General features: G+C 27.2%; 1 protein-coding gene across 1 annotated transcript in view; it reads left to right on the forward strand.

Annotated features, from left to right (window-relative positions):
• Window positions 1-20,757, forward strand: part of LOC107163567 (uncharacterized) — a 34,907-nt gene extending 14,150 nt beyond the window's left edge. The window contains exons 2-3 of the mRNA XM_015511029.2: window positions 2,717-2,830; window positions 19,550-20,757. Of these exons, the coding sequence (XP_015366515.2) occupies window positions 2,717-2,830; window positions 19,550-19,631 (196 nt within the window). The 3' untranslated portion in view covers window positions 19,632-20,757. The remainder of the gene's footprint in view (window positions 1-2,716; window positions 2,831-19,549) is intronic.
• The last annotated feature ends 1,834 nt before the right edge of the window (window positions 20,758-22,591 follow it).

A 22,591-nucleotide genomic window follows, 5' to 3' on the forward strand; every position in this document is an offset into this window, starting at 1 on the left:
TATGTATAAGATTATTTAAAATTTTAAACAAATTAAGGTAAAAAATAATATATATTTAAATGAATAATCTGGTAATGTTCATAAGAAAAAAAAATGTAGTTATACCTATATAAGCTATACTATTTAACTGTTGGGCTGAGGGCGAGTTGCGGCCCAACCTTTGGTTTCCGGTGTTGGAGACCGGTGAATTCCGGCCCGATAATATTTTAGGTATAGGTTAGTTGCGGCCCGAGTAATTATCATTACATATGTACCTCACTTGTATAATATATATTATATTATATACCTATTACCTATGTACCGCATAAACGAATAACGATAAACGAAATGTTCAATACGTATGGGAAGTTATATTTTTGTATAAGTATAATATGATAAGATAATATAGATGGTTTTATCTTATTATCTGCCATATATCATATATGAATTACATTATGAATGCTTTGATTTTTTTTGGACATTATTATCATAATATATTACACCAATTATACTTTTATTTTATTTTTGTAATATTATGTCATAATTTTAATATATTATATTATATTCTATAATTTTATGAATACTTTTATTTTATTTACGACCAATATTAATATAAGAACGACAATTTTATTTATACTAGAAAATACCTACATAATATTGTGATGATGTTTATATACTATTACTATATATAGACATATAATATATAATTATAATATATACATGTAATATATACATTATTGTATGGCCGCAATTCGTACGTACCTTTCATAAATCCGGGCCGCAACTCGTACGTACCTCTCATAAGCCCGGGCCGCAACTCGTACGTTATTTAGGGTTTGGGCCGCAACTCACCAACACTGAACTGTTGTATCGTAGAAAAAAAATATTTTTCATAAATAATTGAAGAACTGGGGAAAACGTAAGGTTACTTTCACTATTTGGGTTTAATAAAATAATAGCTTACAAAAAAATTAGTAGGACTGAAGACGATAAAAATATAAATTAAAATTTGTACTATTATCTATTATCGTCTATCGAGCATCTATAAAATCCAGTATCGTATAAAAATGTAAATGCACGAAGTTTATGGCCACAGTCATACTATTAGGCTACCTACTATTTTTCATGGTCCATTCTTAAACTATATTATATAATTGGTAATAACAAAATATATCGTCACCTAAAAATATAATGTATATTATGTGCTGTATTTGAGATTACACGGACGTTTAAATAATAAATAATAAAATAATATTATTTCTATATATTCTATTGTTTTTTGAAGTCAGTATAAACTTTTACAAATTACAATATACCTAATAATAGTACTAACAATAATGTCGAATAAAAATTATAAAATCACAATTAGTGATATTAAAACGTAATATTTTGTCAATAAGATTTTTTGACATTAACTCCATTACATAAACGAATAAGACCGTGAAAAACCGGTCAGTTTCCATAATATTTTTTTCTTCGTATAGCCAAATAAACAGTAGATAAACCATAAGTCTGAAACGTATGTTGTCGTAATATTATTGTTGCGTAAATAATATTACTGTCAGTATTATTGACAAAACATCGATTTTTGTAAAATATATTGTTAGCGTCGATGAAAAAATATAACATAATGACCGGAAATACGTAACATTCCTTGAAGGGACATTTGTTATATATCGGTTTCGGATCATAATAATATACTGTAATATCATATTAATATTTTATGAAAGTAAACTAATAACACTATCTAAACAGTCGGAGAAGGCGTCAGCATAAATCGTATCATATAACGCTGAGACTGTATGAATGTAGGTACTATAACTAGTATAACTGTAGGTAACCATCCAACGTGAACCGTGTTAATTATTCATTTGGACAAATATTAGAGCTATCGAACCATTAAATAATACTGTTAATCAATAATGGCATTAATTTGACTGAACGTGGCGGTGGCCCGTGATGAAAAACAATTCATATCCGTTATTGATATTATTTTGTAAGCATCACTTTGTGTCTGCGGTTTGCATGTGCAACGTTCATTTTATTTTATAGCACAATAATATACCATATTTTATACTTCTCAAAACGGATACAAAATATAGTATGAATCATCGATATAACACTACCTGCTTAATAGGCAAACTAAATTCATACTATCTATAATATACTAGCCGTCTACGATTTTTATTTTTAATTGAATGGATCATATTTATTTATTTGATAATTATGTGCATTGACTATAAAATAATAGAGTAGTGGTTACAGGTACATACAGTTTTTTTTCCTTTTGTTATCGTTATTATTACTGTGGTGAATAAATATCATGTTTTAATATTGCGTTTAAAAGAGACTACACAGTGCACTGTTGAACTCGAAAGACGATTACAATCAAAATTAAATTCATTGGAGGGTATTGAAAAATATATTGCAAAGATATTCGTAATTGATAAATCATCAGAATTACAAATTTATGAAAACGCAACGTTTTTTAAATTATTGAATAAATAGGTACACATTTTGGAATACTTTATACCAAACAAATTGATTTATTTTTGAGAAAATTTTATTTTCATTTAAAATATCCCTTATTTTAATGAAATAAATAGTTTTGAAACTCATTTTACGTTACGACGTCAGATGTCTTAATAATATATCATAATATTGGTTTTATACTTTTTAAATTGAATTATTGTGTTACGACCTCTATTTTTTACTCACTGCGATGTTTATTTTTCAGCTTGGGCTTGCGTTTAATGATGGGTGAATTTCCCGTTGAGAGAGCGCTGGAGCATCTGATCAAGGAATCGGCACATGGATGGCGGAGATTGAATTGTGATCGGCTTTTCCCTAGGTATGCAACTATTAGCAATAACTATTTATTTTAAAATAATCTTATTTATTCGGAATAGATACCAAAATGTTACAGACATAGTAATTTATTCTATCTAATGATTTTTATTTGAGGAAATAAAGCATAAGAACATAGTTATCCTATTGTCAAAATGATCATTGTATTCTCTATAATATCGTTTATGATGTAGGTAGTTCGGTCTGTAAGTAGGTTAAGGTGGTTAAACTGAGATGGCAGAAAATCAAATCAATGTGGAATAACGTGATAGGGCGAGTATAAGAGAGATATTAATTAAAATTTGATCATAAGGAAGTTTAATGTTTAATGTCAGATTTGTTTGTTACCTACATACACTCCGATGATTTTGACAAAATTCTATGGTTAATTATGACGCTTGCACTATTATAAAAAGATAAATATGTCGTTTGTAACGATACGAGTAGATTTTCACGGTTAAATGATCACAAATTGTTGTGTTAATGAGTGTACGTGGTTGGCACATTAAAATATCCCTGACCAACAATTTAAATTCCATAAACCCGATAAGGACTTAATTCAGGAAAATAATTCTGTATACTTCTTTAAACATTACGTCGTAAATAAATGATTAAACTTTTTATTTTAGTCGACATTAAATTCCACGATCACACTTAAAAATATACAAAGTGGCATCTAGATTGAGATATGTCGTACTTATATGTATTCAACTAAACTTTTCTTGATACAAAAATAATATTTTTTTAATCATTTTGCAAATAAATGTTGTTGGTCATATATTATTGATTTATTACATAGAAAGATAACATTTTAATGTAAATAGGGTAAACATAGATAATTCTTATATTATCTATGGGGGCAAATAGCATTTATCTATACTTACCTATTAAATTGAGGGCTTTATTTTTAAAATAAAAAAAAAAAAATTATAGCTATAAGTTTAATAGATAAACAAAGAGATAAATATAGACGGATCTAAAGTTCTTTTTCTGAAAAATTACATACTGTAATCTAAGATATATAAATATAAAAAATGTAATATGTAAGTCATATACTCCCTCATATATATGCATTATTAAAATAGTCTATTGATATTACGAAAGTATATTATCTAATAAATTCTTTTGAACATACATTTTGAATAACAATAAGAGAAAATTCGTGTGTTTATAGTATCTATATAAGAAAAACAAATTTTAATACGCTATTCGCTTATAATAAAATACATTAAATAGGTGTCGGAATTGTTATGTGTCATAGGTAAATATCACTCTATATAGTTAGTTATCCTCCTTTTACTAAAGTAAGGTATTTATTAACTATTTACTTACCTACCATACTCAATAGGTGTGAAACCAAACTTTGTGTCCATCTAGATTTTTTTATTTCCTTTTGGAATGTTCTACTCTGAGCATTTGCTACATTTTAAAACGAATCCATGATTTGCTTTGCATATCATATTATGAATAGAAACGTAAGAAAATAATTGTGTAATATCACTGCATGGTATCAGCAAGTAGGTATAGGTAGAATACTTAATTTTAACTCACATGATATGTATAATGTACATTGTACATATATATATATATATAACTTTTTGAGTCTTAAAAATTGCATTAGGCGTTATCTTAAAAAGGTCAATATAGAAATAATTATATTGCATACTTCTGTAATGGAAAAAAAGTCGAGACATAAATATTTTGTGCTCAAATTGAAAACTAAACGATACTGTAGTTCTGTTGTATAAGTGTTCTTTTTGGATTCGCATTTTCAACAGTACAACACTATATCCAATGTCATTTGTCATTAGTGGTCCACCACACTTTCACTCGGGTTTATTGATGACCATCTCTTGTTAGCGCATCAATTAACCGACCTTATTCCAATGGTCACGAGCCTTCCATACATAAATAAGTGGCCGATTTATATAATACAATGTATACACACAAAGTTAATGTTGTTAAAATAAACCGGAATAATAAGGCGACAACAATACTAATGTAGAATAAATACAAAAAACCTAGTATATAGAAAAATTAGTGATTGTTTACATAATTATTACGATATTTAAAGTGGTTTCTATTCAACGGAGAAAGCTGAATGTGTCAAACCACTAAGCACGATCGATATTATCAAATTATAATAAAAGATTATTATGTGTGCTTGTCCACTGTTAGTAAATATTAAAAATATATAACCGTTCGAGTCCGATACAATGAGGCCTTAAATATTTTTGTGAGAAGAATGTATTTCGGCCAAACAGTGTTATTGCAGTGCGTAACCGATTGTAATTATTTCAATAAAATATAGGTACTGTACGTTGTGGGTCACTGGTGTTGGTCTGTAGTACACTACGACATACACAAAAATGCTTATCATTTAAATTTAAGCAATATTAAAATAAATTATAGCCATAATAAATAACCAATACCTAGGCAATAAAAAAATATAAATGTAATAAAAAATATGTGTCGCAAAATTGTTAACAGGTTAATAAAATTATCGAAGACGTTACTCTAGTTTTTGATTACATATTATGATATTATGATATTTATATTTTTGTTTTTTGTTAAGAATGTCATTTGATCTTTATCGAATAATATAAATATGTGGTATAGTTATAGTTTTTTTTTTAAATTTATCATTTAAATGCGAAAGAAATTTAATATTATGAAACTAAATGGTTCAAAGTTATATTGTTTATATACATATACATAATAGAATTATGGATCTTTTTGATATTTCGTAATAATTAACAAAAAAATATACTTTCTAAATGAGCGTCTTATTATTGTCATTTGAATCTCTAGTGTTTTTAAAACTCACCGTTTGTATTGTGTTTTGCCTTTAAATTCAGTGGTGCTTCGTTTCATTACCAGTTTTAGAATTGTTTATTTCCGGATCAAAAGTGAAATCATCTTATGATAAATGCCATATATATATATATATATATATTTATGGAATTCACTAATGTTAAAAACATATTATTTCATTTTCATTTCAAAATAAAACACAAATAGGTACGTTTCGCTTTCTGCGTCTAATAATTATTAAAATGATCACTAGTCTTTGAAAAATGTATTAATTCCCTTCCGCTTAGTGGTATACTAGTGTATTGAGTATAGTAATAATATTGCAATCTAAGACGGATATCTCATGCTGACAAGGAATCGCGACTATCATCCGTGGAGTGTTTATACGTTCAGATATTTATACAGGTACGTAACCTGCACTGTCCTCGGTCAAGCTTAACGGTTGTTCAGTTGTGGGTGTCAGGTTCAATAATATTATTGAATTGGAAATTCGGTGACCTTGCTGTTTGGAGATCAGTAGCACGACAACGTCCGTACCTCGCGTTATGTGTTCTAAAAATAAATAAATACCTACGTCCAAGGTCAGTGTCCTTGGACTTGAATAATATTATCCATCCGTTGATTCATTTGATGTAAGACACCCATTATTTCGAAAACTACTAATGTTTTATACTTAATATTTCAAGTCGTTTAAAATTGTCTTACTATTTATTTTTCAAGTTTAAAATTATGCATTTTAAATCCCTAATTTCAGAGGAGAATATTGTTTGGAGTACTTCGATGTAAAAAAATCTAATTTTACCCGAGTAGGTTTTTAGTTATATGTATGTAGTTTAGATGAACGGAAGGACTGGGTACAGGGGCTCCAGTTCAGTACTCTGATCTTCTAAACCTTGAATTTATATCTTTTTGTAACTTAAAAACTATGATATATTATACATACTTGAAATAAAATTCTGTTCCGGAATATAAAATGAAAAATATATGTATTTTCATTTAAAAGAGTAAAAAACTTAAATAGTTATAACGGTAAAAAATGGTTTTTCCAAAAATATTGTTTTGTAACGACCTACAATTATGTAAATTAAATATTTTTAAAAACGCCATTGTATTCCCAAAGAATGAGTGTTTTGCGTTAAATGGATTACCTTGTATGCATTTTAATATGTCGTGAGAATTATGAATATTTTACACTATATTATTATACTGTAACTGTACCTACCGTTTGGCCGGCATGTCAGTATTTCGTAGAGTTGTACATACAAAGGTAGGTACGTAAGTGAAAAGAGATATAAAAGACAAATACGTATGCTAACTACCAACGACATAATAATAATAATAATAATAATAATATGTATGAAACGACTCACGTCTAAAAATGAAAAAATGACGTTTTTCAATCAAGTCTGGGCAATGGGGAACTATTGTATGGTTGTGGGAAATAATACATAAGATATTGGCCATCGTGTCAGTAGGCAATAGTATATAGGTAGGTAATTACTGTTATAGCTTGAGTGACAAACAACTGACACGTTTGCTCTGTTCGTTTCCTCGGTGATAGCATGTGGTATAGGTACAGCCGTAGAGGCGTATAGTTACCTATTAAAGTCAAATAATGATGAACATGTGATTTTTAAGAGCAAGACGTTTTAGATTATACGGAAAAACATTATTATTATTATGTGTGCGTAATAATATTATTTTATGAACTGTTTATGGTGTTCCCCGGGCTAAAGTCTCCGGGAAAGAAGTATCCAGTTTTTGATTAGGTAAACAAGAAGCACAATAAACATAGAATAAAATATGTCCAAAAATAAAAATTCAAAACTTCAAAATAACAATAATGTTGACATATAATTTATAATATTTTAATAAAGCAACTCCTACTGAGGTAACCTAATCAGCCACTCGCTTGATTTTCAGCATTGAATATTATTGAAATGCGCTCGTGTGATTCTTAGAATAATAATTGTTGTTGTTAATAATAAAAACAAAAGAACACACCGAGATCGACAATTATTATAATATTACTTCCTACCGGCTTAGTCGTATATAATATATTATGTAAACAGTATAATGTATAAGTATACCATACGTCTATACCTATTACCTGGTAATGATTATCATATCCATTACCCTACGCATTACGCATACACCAGTTGTTTACGTCATGTAACGAGATACTTTATATTATAAAAATGACAAGAGAGAGATTTTTATTCAAATGTCACAAACATGAATCAGACGTAATTAATTGTTATGTGAAATGCATCATTGTTTCATTTGTTTCATTTGTTTCATTTGCTTTTTCTTTGCATTTAATTTCCAAGTTTCAATTTCAACTACCTACTTATAATATGCTTTACATTTACATATTCATGGTAAGTTGTAAATAAGCTTATATTTCATCGATAGGTCAATGCATATTTCTTATGTTTATATGGTAAAAAGTTTTTTATCTTAACATATTATTATGGTTATGTATAACTATAGTTTCAGAGGTAGACTGGACACCCCTGACGATGTGGAAATCGTCACCTGGGCTGATATAATTTATGGCCAATTTCATGCGTTCGGGTCGTTATTTTGTGCAATGTATTGTTATTAATAATCAAATAATTCCGCTAATTACATCATATTCCTGCTGGGGCTGATTTGCTGTAGTTGCAGTCTGCAAACTTATTGGTTAGGTTAGAAGTCAGATAGCAACACGGTAATAATATTGTAATTATCAACATTTTATAGGTAACTAAAATATCTGACTGCAGCTTGCGTTGTTTTCATCGAGTTTGCCTGTTTAATTTCTCGTCATTACAAATAGCTATCGTTGACGTTAGCTGCTGTAAAACACAACTAAATGATATGTTTGCACTTAATTTACTGAAAGAAACGGAGATAGCGAAAACGGTTTAGATATTTACGGACACCTCTCGCGACTGGAAAACTCTTGAAATGGCTTAGAATTTAAAATTTTACGTTATTGTCTGAAAAGGTTATCAGCTTATCTTGTCTGACTAAGATACCTAAGTGTGTAAGTGTGTCATCACTCATAACAGCCATACAGCTCCTCTGCCCAAAAGACAATATTTGTATTTTCGTTCACCTGCATGTCATATATTTTGTTGGTTCCGCCCAATTCAATTTGATGATGTGAATATGAATGATATTTCGATGACTTGAGTACATTTATATATTATATTTGCATCGCTACATGTACGACGTATAACCCGAATAATATTATAAGCACAAACATAATATAGTGACCGACAACGGTGTACCTTTTTTCAAGTTACGGCTATAACAGTCTACACTGGCGACCTAACCTAACCTAACCTAAACTTATATATTATTACATTTTTTTTTTTTTTATCGGAACATGGTATGAACTGTGGTGTATTCATTTCTCAGTTATTAAGAGTTATTTAATGATTATTTCTTAAAGACATGCTTATCTGACCGAAAACTTTACTATGTACCCATCTATAATATATTTCTGTAATATATATATATTATGCATGTCTATCATATCGTTCCAGTTTCGGATGAATAAAACTCATTGTAATAAATTTTTGTCGGTAGCAGCTCGGATCACGAGACCCGATAACGTCGTCGTGCGAAACAACCGCGGGCTATATATTTCATTATTATTGTTTTTTTTTTTTTTTTTTTTTTTTTTATCGTTGGCTAACTCATCTCACTTTTGTATATATAATACAGAATATCATACTGCGGAAATTTGTGTTTCAGCTGGGGACGTGCGTTTTAAATTTTAGAAATAAACGTACCTAATATTATCGTCGTCCGTTTACCCGTTCACACACATACACACACACACACGTTATACAATAATAATAACACGTGCCGGCAATAACAATACAAAATGATTCCATTTCAATTGCGTTTAGACAAAACACAATTGGAGATAAACGTCGCCAATACGCACTCGTGCACAGTACTGTTTTACGACTTGCCTACCTGCCTACGCCACAAGACGACGTACATTTGTGCATTGCACACATCATTACGTATTTACGTATATATAATCATAAAATAATGTAATAATAAAATAATATGGGTAATGCGTCTACCATTGGGGAAATGCGTGCGTGCCTACACAGGCTACACAGCCTGGCGGAGATGCTATTTTTCACGGCTAATGAATACCAGATTACATATTCAAAAATGTCATAGTTTGATCCTATATATAATACCTATACCTATATAATATGTAATTAGTGCGTGACTTTGGAAATTCTCGGTGGTACTTAAATAATTCTATACTGCACGATAATATATCTTTACGAACCGCGTATAGTGGCGTATTATCCCGTACGAATCACGCACACTGAAGTCATGTGTAGACATTGTTGCACTGATGATCAGAGTAGTCGGATGATTCAATTATTATTTATTATTATTATAATTACTATTGTCGTTATAAGCTATCGGCGGTAGCATCTATCGTCTATAAAGAATTTTATAAAATTACCTCATAATAATAATATTTTATGAAAAGGAGAGATAATAAAAGCTCTTATGTATAAATTAACGTAAAATGAAATAATAATAATATAAAGTCTAAATAAATTATATAAAATTATTGAAGTATACAAATTTTATGTACCGTATTATTATATTCCCTAACCTAACCTCAAGTCCGTCGTCGAAGGCTGTATATGGAGTAACCGAAAGCCATCATAATAATATTCGAATATACGAATTTGATTTATTATGTGAGTGTTTTTTTTAAATTCAATGGAAAATTGCAAACACATTGTCTGTACATATATTATAGTGCATGCTTTCGTCATTCGCATAGCTATCGATTACATTATGGGCATACGTAAATTGCGCCCAACGAAAGGGAAAAATTGTAAATCGTGCCCGATATTTTTCAAGTATAAATTTCTGTGTGGTAAATTGCACCCAATAGAAATATTATTTTTGTGATAGTTATTTAGCGTTACCCAGAGAACACCTGATAAGGCTATCACTGTCCTCCAAAAATGTTTTTTTGGTTTGCTTGGTTAGTTAATAAAAATAGAAATTTTTTTTTAAAATATTATAGTATTAACTATAGTTTTATATATTTTTTGTTAGGTTAAATATGTTAATAATAAAAAATATAGTTATAAGTTAGCTGCATATTAATGAGACATCACCTTCACATAGTTAGCCCTTGTAATAGTGTTTTCAATGTATTGTTGAATAATTTTTTCTATTTTTTCAAATTTTTTTTTTCGTTTTGGCGTTTTGAAATTTATAAGGTTCATTTATACTACTAGTTTTTAGATAAATTTCAGATTGTATATCTTATATTTTATCCATAAAATTATAAATATGAGAATGAGGTGTAAAAAAGCTTTTATTAAAATGATTGTGGAAAGTTGCACAGACATTAGTTGTCCGTATTAATGTTGATGCCTAAATATTCGGGAGAAAATCAGCAAACAAAATATACGTGTTTAAAATATAGCAAGGAAATTGTCTAAGTAAATTATCTTTATGGCATCGTAGGTATTAATTCATAGTTAAAATAATCGCTAACATTTTATTGTGGGCGCAATTTACTATACTCATTTTAGACCCCAAAAAATACTGGGCCCAATTTACTATACTTATTTTATTAACCTAACTATCCCGGGTGCAATTTACTATTGTATTTTTACTACCTGCTTAATGTGGACGCAATTTGCAAGCGCCGATCCATATAGGATCGACATCGCTAATGTCATGACATTCAGTGACTCGTTATTGTCCAGCTTCATCAGGTTTCCGAAATCTTCACAACCCCTGTGATATTGTCAGGAAAATAGAAAACGTCCATATTAGGAAACATGCAATTCACTGGAAAACACATTATCTACATGTGAATCTCTTTACGTCACTGAAATAAAGGTGGTAACGAACAAGATTGTTATTATATTGTAGACTACACATACTAGATTACCTCACACTATAATATAACATGTATTCCGAAATTATTCAGCCCTAAATTAAAAACAAATTATGTTTCATCGTATAGGTTGACCACCGAAAAGTTTCGACAGTGTGAAAATATAGTATGGGTTTTATATTAGTTAAACGTTTATCACATAATATGTTTCTCCGACTGAAACTCCGATTTTGTACGTTAGTCGAACAAACGTCTTCAATATCAAGACTATAGTGTAATATGATATGGTTTCATGATGATGTTTAGATCATTTTTCTATAAGTAAATTAGATTTTTAGACTACAGTAATTAATAGAGAATAATTTAGAGAGGTCAATAGAGGGAAATCAATCTATCTTTGTTGTAACATAATATTATTAGCAATTGATTACTTATTCATGAGTTAAATACTCATCAAACATAATATTATTGTTTTTGTTGCTGCTGTTCATAAAAATCAAATTTTCAAGCTAAAATAGGTACTCTCCTCAGAACAGTTAAGAAATTTAATACGATAATTATTCATTTAAAACATTTAAATATTTTTGTTCAGATTTTTCGAAATTTAATGTTCTTAATAACGCGTACATTTCATACACGAATATAATTTATATCTATAATTAGAATTTGCCATTATACGATATCTACATTTTTCACTACGGGATCTGATTTTATGGGGTTTTCTCTATTCTAATATTCATTGTAATCGTTTAATGATAGGTATACCCACCTAAAATATTATATTATCAGATTGATTTAAACATAAATCTCTCTCTTTTTTTTAAATAGTTATTAGTTTTTTCACTTTTAATTGCCGATATCATTTTATATGAGTCGATATTTAAAAGAAAAGTAATGGTTTATCTTTTAAATTATTTGGTTTTATCAACGTATTAGACGGTATACGTTAAACATATTAGAAGCTTTATTTAGCTTTTAAAAAAGATACAATATTAATGGTCTGTATAATATATATAGTAGATGTTTCGTTAAATTTGTAATTTGAAAAAGATAATACATTAAATCGCAGCAGTTTGATATAGTTTAATAATAATCCATTGACTGACGTTCAGATTTACTTAATAATAACGTAACTTTATTGTTATAAATCAAAATCAAAAATGTATTTATTATCATAATTTTTTTTCCTTGTTATAAACTGTTAATGAATTTTTTTTTTGTAAAATAAGCATGATAAATAATTACTTATTAATGTAACAAAATTGTACGTGGTGTATTTATCCGTGGCAGTTTATTAACGTGTCAAATACTAACAGGCATATCCAGAGGCATATATAATCATAAATGACTGTGCTTTTAAAATTTCTCAGATCTCTGACGTCTCGATTAACCCAGTTTGTTCATGAAATCCTGCACTAGAAATGACTCTTACTCTCTCGACATAATCGGATATATGACGATTTATCACGATGATGACGTTCATAATCAATCTGTACGCAGATTTCTCAGTATTGTCATTCTCCGTCCGTAAAATGTGTTAAATTCAGTTTTAATTTTTATTACCAATACCGCCTTTATGTACCTACGTGGTACAATAACAACATTTATGGTTTTTTCATCGATCCGTGGGAAAGTGGACAGCGTTACACTAAAATATTTACCTTCAAAATATCGATATATTATAATTAGCCGTCAGCAGGGGAGGACTCTATTATATAGTCTACAATTCTACATGCAGCTGCAGTCGGACGATGAACAGGAAACAATGATTAATATTTAATTACATGATTGTTCATCATTATTTTGTTAGTGGATACTCAATCAGAGCGTTTCCTAAAATCCATAGTTGTTATCATAGACAATTTCGTCTTATAAAATCTGTCATCGGGGTCGTGTTCATTTTTCGGATCGAGGTTATCGCGTTTGACTGGGTTCAGTGAGTAAAATCGAAAGGAAATAGAGCAAATCACTTTACTCTTTCAACGATCCGCTGACTAAATACTGTTTCATGCCTATATAATATATATATACTGCGTATACATCTTCTCATGCATGTCTATAATAGCTAAGCGTCCACTGACATTATCTTACAATGATTATTGTTTTTATAGCTTATTATTAATTATTATTATTATGTGTACATTGATAATATAATAATTGTTAATGTTTTTATTCATCTCCAGCCAACATTAATTTTTTTAAAGCGAATGAGTATAATAAATTATGGGTAATGTCATGTACACGTCTTATAATAGGTAATAATTTAATTTGACGTAGTAATATAAAGGGAATTAATTTCAAAAAGAAAAGATATGTAAGTGGGTACCGTTTGATGATAGTAGGTGTCGAGTGTAACTCATTGCCATTGAAAAAGTCGCTGTATAATGTATGTGTTAGATTTTAATTCAATGAAAAACGTTTCTGTGTGAAGATGATGGTGGGAAGTCTACACATTACTAGGTAAATTTTATGTTACATAAATAATGTACCTAATTTATTTTACTTTTAGTAATTTATAATAATCTTTGCCGAAAAATATTGCATTTGAAATAGCACTGCATTTATATTAAGTATAAAAATGTATGTTAAAAGTTTCAAATACCTTCAAATAATATTCATAAATTACTAAAAGCTAACTAAAATCGTTATTTTTCGATATCATATCTAATTTATTATTTGCGTCTTAATTTGAACAATAAAGGTGGAAATTGTATATATATTTATAGTTTCTTTATGAACTACTTATAAGGAATATTGTATATTATACATAATATTCAAGCATCAGGTATAAAAATTCAAAATGTTATACATTTTTAACTAAAGACAGTTTGAGCATTATCGTAAATTTACGGTTTTTGTTAAAATTTGAACTTTAATTTTTGTTTTTGTTTTGGTGTTAAAAACTTATGAAAAACGTTTTATTAAAATTTCAAAGTATTTGACCGCGCAAACATTTTTTATTGACATCTATAGTAAAAGCTCTAAAAAAATGAGAAATGCCAAATGCCTATTTATAACTCAAAAAGAGTTAAAATAATATAAATTGATAATTTAAACATTTGGTGAAAATGTTAAGTATCTACAGTTATTCGTTTTTGAGTTACACTATTAAAACAAAATGGATTAATCAAAACTAGTTTTGCATTAAAATTCTCCTTGCTCCTTAATTTTTTGTTAGTTTTTCCTGATTGTATTGAAAATTTCTAGGGATTTTTTAATTTGTATTCCTCAAAATATAATAAGTAGCTAGATCCAATTTTCAACTATAAATTATCCTTAAAGTTGAAAATAAAAGCATTTTTACATTTCATTGCTCCAAAAAAATAATGACAGACACAAAAAAAAAATATACATCGTTGTAAGATCAATAAATTCGTCATTCTGCTCAGAATCAAAAACATGTTTACAAAATATAAATAAATTAAAAGTGCCACGTTAAATTAACTCAATTTTTATGCCTGAGCTGCATAATTGAGTTGATAATTTAAAAACTAATGTAATTTGTTCTAAAAAATGTTAATAAACTAAAAGTGAAAAGTGTAATAACCTGCTTAGTACTTAGGTATTGGTCGTTAAATACGTTTTGCAAAATTGTAAAAATAAAGAAACATAATTCAAATGACCAATTATTTAGGTATTTATTATTGATATAAGTTGATAAAAGTTATTTCAATGATCGTAATAATGTAATCAAAATTAAAGAACTAATTTTTATAATTATATTGACAAATACGTTTTGCTCATTTTTTTTAGTGTAAAATGCTTTTATATTGGTAGGTACATATAATTATTTTAGAAAAAATGAAGTGAGGATTTTTAAAAGAATATTACAATTTTAAACTATATAATAAAATAATATTAAACGATTATAATACGCAATCACGTACATTGGTACGTTTATTGATAGGATATAGGTACTACAATAATTAAGTATAATATATTTAATAGGTTATTATTTTTGTAACAACTTTCTTTAGGTATTTTATTTTTTTAATGAATGAAAATTAAATTGTCCCACATAGTAGTCGATTTCTAATAGTCACTGTGTACTGTATAACAATAATTGTAAAATACTATAGATTTTGTCATAAACACAGATTGTCATGATGATAATTCTGATACTGATTTAAAAGTATTTAGGTGATTTAAAAAGCTTAAAAAAATGATAATATGTATAATATATTTAGAGTTAAATAATAGATATAAGCATAGATAAATCTAATGAACGTATATTTTTGATTAGTTATTTCTTAACTGTTCATTATACATTTATAAATAAATATATATATATATATATATGTTAGTTGCTTTGTATGTTATTTATATGAAATTGTGTTGGAAATCGGATAATATGTATATGCAAGGTGTTTAATTAAAATTTCAGCAATTTAAAATGTAGGTTTATTAATTAATATTATTCGTTATTTGATCATTAAGTATTGGGAAGTTGCAGATGGATGCTATTTATATACATTAAAGTATACCTACATACTTAACATATTAATAATAACATTGGAAAATAAATTATAAATTATTTATTTTGTGGTTTGTTAAGAGCCTTTACAATATTCATCAAATAAACCGGTATTCATTCAAATGCGGAAGTCCCTAAGAGGTGATAATAATATTATATGGAATTATTAAGTTGAACATAATACATTATAGTGGTAAAATATTGACTTTAATTACTTCAAGGGGCAGTTTATATAATATAAATATTAAATACACATCATACATATTATAGTATTATTATATCCTAACAGTGTTACACATTTTTTCCCATTTGATAAATTTAAATTTGTTTTAAAACATAAAATCATAAAATATCAACTTATTTATTTATTCATATACGTATACTTAAATATAAATTTTGAACGCCTTTTAATAAGATTAAATGGATCATGTAATTAGGTATCATGAACATATACATATATAATATATATGTGTATAATATTATTTTATTGGTACATAATATTAAAAATATTATTTGAAATTGTTCATAAAATATATTCTAATATTTAAAGTATTAAGTAGGTATTTAGAAATATAAGTTGGGAACTTAAAATAAAAACTAAATGCATTTTACAAATGTTACAATACTTGACTATTATGGGAATTTTCGTCTCGTGTAAATAAGTACTAAGTAGATACATTTAAAAAAATGTTTATGCTTCAGTAGCTAAAAAAAAAGTTTTTAAGTATAACACATTTATAAGTTATACATAATTTAATATATTTCTAAAACAGAATATTTTAATTTGTAATATAAGTTATTGAGGTGTTATTACATATTACTTTATATATTATATTTGTTTTTAAAATTTTTTAAAAACATAATCATATAATTTAAGAAATAAAATATTATACTTATATTAGCTCTGTTATTATATATGTTAAAAATTTGTGAAAAGTATTAATTTCTCCATAAATTAATTTATCGCTTGATCCGAATAATTAAATAAAAAATAATATTAAAACGTATTTTGTTTTCATAAATATATGTATATGAATAGTGAATACATTACAATATTATTGTATCCATATATTAAACACCTATAATTATAATAATATTTGGTTTAGAAAAAAAAATTTTAAACTTCACGATATTATACTTAGCAAAGTAATTTTAAAAGTCTTTTTTAATGGATATAATGATATCATATACATTCCAACATTTTATTAATAATTCGATTTGTATGATAATATTTAATGCATATAATTTAATTATTGGTACCTACTTAAGTAAATTAACATTTAAAAAAAGTTGAAGTTCTGCCATGGGCATTATTTTTTTCCACATATGGTATATATTATACATACTTTTCTATAAAATATGCGTGTAAGGTGTAACTTATTCTTGCAAAATATTATTAGTGGAAATACTATAAAACACCTGTTCAAATTTTAATTTTGGCAATCGTGATTTTAGATTTTGAGCGGAGCGAGGATTGTATTGGTTTTACAATGATATTTTTTTCTTTTTTATTCTGTAAACACTTTTTCTCCCTCTAAACTTGCTCAAAAGTATCAAATATAGCATCTTTTCTGAAAAGGTAATGTTCTTGAGCTAGTGCTTTGGAAAGGTCATTTTTAGATTTTCGAAACGGTTCTCGAAATAACAGTGGTTAAGGGAGAAAAATCGTATGACTTCACGATTTTATAATATTAAATAATTACGGACGACGTTTTCTACCAGAAATATTGCTTCAAATGAAAAATGAAAAGAGATGTTAAGTGTCGTATTTTGGATTTTGTTCCTACGGTTTAAAGTTCGGAAAATTTTAGCCATTTTTGAGCTTTTTTTTGTGTCTGTCATCACGTTTTTTCGCAGTAAAAGTGCTTCGATTTTCGACTTCAGTACCTGTTTCGATCAGAAAGTGATTTAGTTGGTCACAAAAATTCGCAAATAATTTTAAGCTAGATATTCATAAAAAATTTTCTTTTTAAATCTAAGATTTGAAAATTTAATAGAAGATTCCTTACAATTTAGTTAATCTTTCTCAAAAAAAAAAAAAAAAAAATGTCCATCGGAAAGTCAAATATTTTAATAAGTATTAATAATAAGTAATAATAATCTATAATATATCCTAGACTGCAGATAAACAGTCGCCGTTCAGAAGCGTTTTTCGTATACAATGATATAATACCATTGGATTCAAATTTAATTCCATCCATTACAGTAACCCACTTGTAACCTACTGTACAGCAGAGCGATATCCACTTTCTAGGTTTTTAATTATAGATTTTAGTACATTTTCATGAGCATTAATGATAATTTTTAAAATTTAATGTTTTATACGATTAATTTTATTGTTGGAAATAGTATTTAATTTTCAAAACATGTCTAGATAGTGATTCTGTAAATCGATCACGGTATCATAAAGTGTTTCATACATCCACAAAATTGTATTTAAAAAAATTGTTTTTCGTAGGTAAATCTTTTAAAAAATTTCAGTTTTTTTTTTCTAATCAGCTATCACTTTATTGTAGGATTGTAATAATAAAAATGTGTATTATGTAAAACGTACGTTTGTGTATGTAGAAAAGATTTTCAGTCAATTAATAATGTATTTATATATTAACCGCAGTGTTATAAACCGTATTATTTTTTTTTGTCGTAAACCGTCTTCGTTGTTTCCTCCCAGACGGGGATTGTTCGTGGGTCAAGATTAATTACCCAATTTAACTTTTCCGAATCAAAAATTAGGTGTATATAATTAAGTTTGAGATTTACCGGAAAGGGGTTGGAACGTTTCTTGTCTTATATTTCTCTTAAGTAAACTTCCCTTTAATGATTTTAAGTTAAGTAATGGAACATGTAGGATACAAAAAATGAAGACTAAGACTGAGTTTTCACTCTACGATTAGTTTTCATTCATACCAATCTACACTATATAAACAGAAATTAAATTAATAATATTTTATTAAGTTTGATGATTTTGAAATTCAAATTGTACTTATATATTATGTTTTTTTTTTTTTTTTTTTTTTTATTAATGATAAGGCTTCAACAATAAAGTCATTAGCCGGAAAAACATGTTTACAAGTTATTTACAATCATCTTAATATTAATATTTAAATAAAGGAAGTACAGTATAATACAGGTATATGGTGTTAATGGTATAGGTAACAGTAATATATAATTATTTAAATTCTATTATAGAGATTAGTTATTTTAAGGAATGTTATTAGGAGGTTAAAATTATCTATACTTAAAATATCTTTTAATGTTAAGTGTGGAAAGATTTTTCTTTGTTCAGATAGATTAGGGCATTCCAGGAGTAGGTGTGATATTATGTTTTTGTTTGTATGTGAAATATACCTTTACAACTAATTAATGTAATGTAATCTATTAAAAATCATAATCATGGTCATTATTATAAATAAGACAAAAATTATTTTATCAAATATAAATGTTATGCCTACATCGAATATTTTTTTTCTTGCTAAACAAATAGTTATTTACGTACCTATTTTAATATTAAAACTAAAATGTGTATTGGATTTTTTCAGATGTAATGGGGAAGAAGCTAAGGAGGTGGTCATCGAGACGGCACTTGGTCAAAACCAGTCCGGCGATTCCGAATCATCGTAGTTATCTCCAAATAACCATTTCTTTACTCCATCGTCGTATACTATAATACTGCCAGTGAGCTCGCTAAAAGATCGGATGAACTTTTTATGTGTTTTATCAATGTGCTTAACCTTAACGTAAATAGAGAGACACGATAAAAGCGCACTCGACCTAATCTTTCAGCAACCTCTGTGGCTCTGTTTATAAATCATATCTGACTTACGTCCATGATACGATATAATAATAACATTGCGGCGTAAACTCGAAAATAATAAAATATATAATTTAAGTGTCCGTCGTTACTGAAAACTAGTTCCTCTGAAAAATACTGTGTTATAGGTATTTCTATAAGAAAATATATTACAAATTATTAAAAAAAAAAAATGTTTGGTAGTTTATAACGGCAAAAACGTTTTTTGTTCCCACCTAAACTAGCCGATAAATTTGTTCCGATGCTATCAGTAATTTTCTAAATCGATATCATCTCAAACTCTAAATTGCCAACTGTTATTTTCGGGAAAAACAAACAACAGGGGATTCATCATTATTTATTTCATTTTTTTATTTCGTCTGTTGTTATACTTTCCATTTTTTTCATTTTCTATAAATTTCTTACACCTTAAAAGTATTCAATATAAGGAACACCCGTTGATATTTTATATCAGTCATAACGAACCGTAGTTCTGTGTTAACAGTAGATTTGACTATTATTCGATGTTGGTAGTTCGATTTTAAAATATATTCTTGCCTATTCAGCGATAAAAATAATTGCATAGTTTTTATAAACTAAAAAATAATCCGCCTACAATATAAAACAATAAATTAAACTCCTATGTTGTGTTGGATATTTTATTTTAATATTACAAAATTAATTTTAATATTATTTGTGTCGATCATAAATGTATAATCTTCTTAACCATTTGTACAGTACGAATTATTCAACACTGAAAGATTACATAATATCGTGCTATGCATTAGGTGTTTATTATTGTATTATTTAGTGAATATTTTCTCATAGTAAACTAAGGCATATTTATGCATTTTTTTTCTTTTAATAATTTATTTATGTTATTGATAGTTGTATTGATTTAGATTTTATTAATTTATTATGATTTTTTTTTTTAAATAAAATACTTAATTGAATTAATCATGTATTTATTTATTATTTTGATCCACTAGTTTTATGAATATCTTATACTTATAATTTATTTTGTTTTTTATTTGATAAGGAAATCATTTACTATTCATATTTACTTGCAAATAATTTGTGAAGTGATCAAAATTTTATGAAATAATAATTTATTTAATGTTTAAATCGTCACAGATATTTGTATTGTCACTGCTTGGTGTAACAATAAAAATTTAACTATTATGATTTCTGAAATTAACATTTTGTTTTAATATTTGTAACTGTATTTAAAAAATATTAAAAATTTTATTACGGATTTTAGTGTAGGTTGTTTAATGGTTAAGTTCCATCATAAATACTTTCATAACTCTGATGAGATATTTTATAAATATGTAAACCTACCTAAAATCAGACGTAATAAAAGTATTAAGTATGTTTTTTACTTTATAGTGACGGATTGAAGTCGAGTCTTATAATATTGTAGTTTACAGTTAACAATTTTGTGTGGAATAAATCTATATGCTTAAGGTATAAAAAAAAAGATGAAGCACTTTATTTTGAAAATCGGCAAGAAACGTCTACTTTTAAATAGAACGATATAATAATATTTAATACAGTCTGCAGATAATGCAAATCTTTACAACCTGTCAAAATGGCTAGCGTCCTCTAACGGTTGACGTCGTGACCATTATAGATGTTTCATGATTAATAGAAGATTGAATAAAACGACTAAGGTATAACAATATCTTAGTTCATGTCGAACAGTAAGATCACTTAGATGTGTTCGAGGCAAAGTTTATATTTTGTATTTCACTATTATTATCATTTGATATGCTCTTAAATTGTTACGATCATTAACACACAGTAAATTCAACAATATTATACGTACTATACGTACGTTCAATTTTAGTTACATTGTGATACAACAAACCTCGTCCTCAACTTGTAGAATGGTCCGATATCATATTTTTTATATTTTTGGTATTTATGTTTTTTATTTATATAACCCAAGTCTTGTAGGTTTTATATTTGACACAAATATTGTACAAATCTTGTGTTGAATTTTCATAGATTTTTTTGTGTTACTATATATCATAAAAGTTTGTGCCTTCAAAATATTATGTTGCTACAATCTTTTTTTAAATTATGTAATTTATTAAACATAACCTATAGTGAATTAATATAGCCAGATTTGAATTAATTTCTATTATTTCATTACAATAATAATAATACATTATGTCTTGTTTTATAAATTTTATACCTACTTGAATATTATTTTGATTAAATCTCTGTACAGCCAATACTTTAATTTGTTACTCCGAGTGAAATATTATTATTATAAATTTATATAGATTTTTGATTAAATAATATTAGACTGATAATAATCAAATGTACAATACAAGTACACACTTACTTATATATTATTATTATTTTTATTTTGCTTTAATATTCCCATTATCAACATTGTATATTATAGGTACTTGTTCCCTATTATATACTTTCGAAAATTAATGATATAAATTTGGAGTTTGAGTAGAATACCGTCCAACACCGAACGACCCAACATCGAGAGTATTGTGTTATTGATAATCCAACTGATCACTTTCATTACAAGGTACGATATAATTATAAATATTTTAATTTATGGTTTGAAAAGATTGTTTTTTTGAAACATCGCATGAATGTCGGTGAACGTTCGGACGAATAAGTGACACACACGGTGATAATGGGTATTCAGTTAAATAGTTTTTTCATTATATTATCATCCATACTTTGATGCGAAATGTTGATGTGTGTGTTTATAAGGCGCAGAGAATACAATATAAATATTTCAAGTGCGCATAATATTTAG

The sequence above is a fragment of the Diuraphis noxia genome, unplaced genomic scaffold (assembly GCF_037042655.1).
Source record: "Diuraphis noxia isolate RWA-SAM2 unplaced genomic scaffold, SU_Dnox_SAM2 contig0005, whole genome shotgun sequence".
NCBI lineage: Eukaryota > Metazoa > Arthropoda > Insecta > Hemiptera > Aphididae > Diuraphis > Diuraphis noxia.